This window comes from Cebus imitator, unplaced genomic scaffold, assembly GCF_001604975.1.
Source record: "Cebus imitator isolate Cc_AM_T3 unplaced genomic scaffold, Cebus_imitator-1.0 Scaffold32, whole genome shotgun sequence".
Classification (NCBI taxonomy): domain Eukaryota; kingdom Metazoa; phylum Chordata; class Mammalia; order Primates; family Cebidae; genus Cebus; species Cebus imitator.
In genome coordinates this window covers 10300362-10302161 of record NW_016107347.1, presented here as the reverse complement: position 1 = coordinate 10302161, position 1800 = coordinate 10300362, and the positions used below count along the sequence as shown (strand labels likewise).

The 1800-nt window shown below is 41.7% G+C and overlaps 1 protein-coding gene across 1 annotated transcript in view; it reads left to right on the top strand.

The window, feature by feature from the left end:
• DDX43 (DEAD-box helicase 43) overlaps positions 1 to 1800 on the top strand; it is a 21316-nt gene that overhangs the window by 7455 nt on the left and 12061 nt on the right. The window contains exon 4 of the mRNA XM_037736967.1: positions 1245 to 1326. Coding sequence (XP_037592895.1) covers positions 1245 to 1326 — 82 coding nt within the window. The remainder of the gene's footprint in view (positions 1 to 1244; positions 1327 to 1800) is intronic.

Here is a 1800-nt window from a genome sequence, read left to right as displayed (position 1 = left end):
TATGTTGTCAGCTGTCATTTATGCTACAAGGGAAATATTAAATGTTAAACCATATTTTTTTGAGACAGTCCTGCTGTGTCACCCAGGCTAGAGTGCAGTGACACAATCTCAGCTCACTGCAACTTCTGCCTCCTGGGTTTAAGCGATTCTCTTGCCTCAGCCTTCCTAGTAGCTTGGATTACAGGTGCCCACCACCACACCTGGCTAGATTTGTATTTTTAGTAGAGATGGGATTTCACCACATTAGCCAGGCTGGTCTTGAACTCCTGACCTGGTGATCCACCCACATCAGCCTCCCAAAGTGCTGGGATTACAGGTGTGAGCCACTGCTCCTGCCCTGGTATAATATACTTTTAAGGAATGTAGCTTAAGAGAGTAGACCAAGGATATAGATGCAATTCCTAAAGTAATTGGATGGACCTTCAAAGAAAAGATAATCAAACTACTATGCATGAAAGTATATTTATCAATTGTGTTGTTTTATGCCTTAAAAAGCATGCATCATTTTATTTTTTATTAAACTTGTTTTTGAGGGTTTCACTCTGTTGTCCAGGCTAAAAGTGCAGTGGAAAAATCACAAGTCATTGCAGCCTCCCTCTCCCAGGCTTAGGCAATCCTCTCACCTCAGCCTCTCAACTGGCTGGGACTACAGGCACATACCATTCAAAGCTTTTTTTGAGACTGAGTTTTGTTGCCCAGGCTGTGGTGCAATGGAGCCATCTCAGCTCACTGCAATCTCTGCCTCCTGGGTTCAAGCAGTTCTTTTGCTTCAACCTCCTGAGTAGCTGGGATTACAGGTACACACCACTATGCCCGGCTAATTTTTGTATTTTTAGTAGAGTTGGGGTTTCACCATGTTGGCTAGGCTGGTCTTGAACTCCTGACCTTCTGATTCACACACCTTGGCCTCCCAGGTGCTGGGATTACAGGCGTGCGCCACTGCACCTGGCTGCCAGACTAATTTAAATAAATTTCTGTAGAGACAGGGTGTCACTATTTTGCTCAGGCTCAAGTGATCCTCCCATGCCAGACTCCCAAAGTGCTGGGATTACAGGTCTAAGCTACTTGTGCCCAGCGTGCAGAAATGGAGATCTTCTCGATGGGAGCAAGCTTGGCTGGCAGAGTGTAGAACTCTCAAATGATAGGTGTGGTAAATAAAATATATTGTATGATTTCTGTAGCTTTGACTAACTATTAATGATGTTGTACATTCATCAAAGTGTCGATTTTCATTTTTGTCCCAGATTTACCACCGATTAAGAAAAACTTTTATAAAGAGTCGGCTGCCACAAGTGCGATGTCCAAAGTACAGGCAGATAGTTGGAGGTGAGTAGTTTTATTACCTTGTTGTGTAAGTATATGTATAGTTATGTTATTGGTGTTAACACTTTGGGCAAATGTGAAATGATATTTGAAGGCTACTACACCTTCAATATTCAAATGTAAATGTGTTAACTTACATTGTATTAAAGCACTGTTTAGTAAAACTTCCTGCAGTGATGGAAAACAGTATGTCTAATGGAGTAGACTGGCATGTAAAGTATCGCTGGTGTAACTGAGCAAACAAATGTTTATATTAATTAAATTGAGATAGTCATGTGTGGCTAGTGCCAGCTATATTGGACAGCAATTTTAGAGAATTATTCTTCCAATAGTTGAAAAAAAGTTAATCTTGTTAATTTCTTTTTTTTTTTTTTTTTTTTTGGGGACGGAGTTTCGCTCTTGTTACCCAGGCTGGAGTGCAATGGCGTGATCTCGGCTCACCGCAACCTCCACCTCCTGGGTTCAGGCAATTCTCCT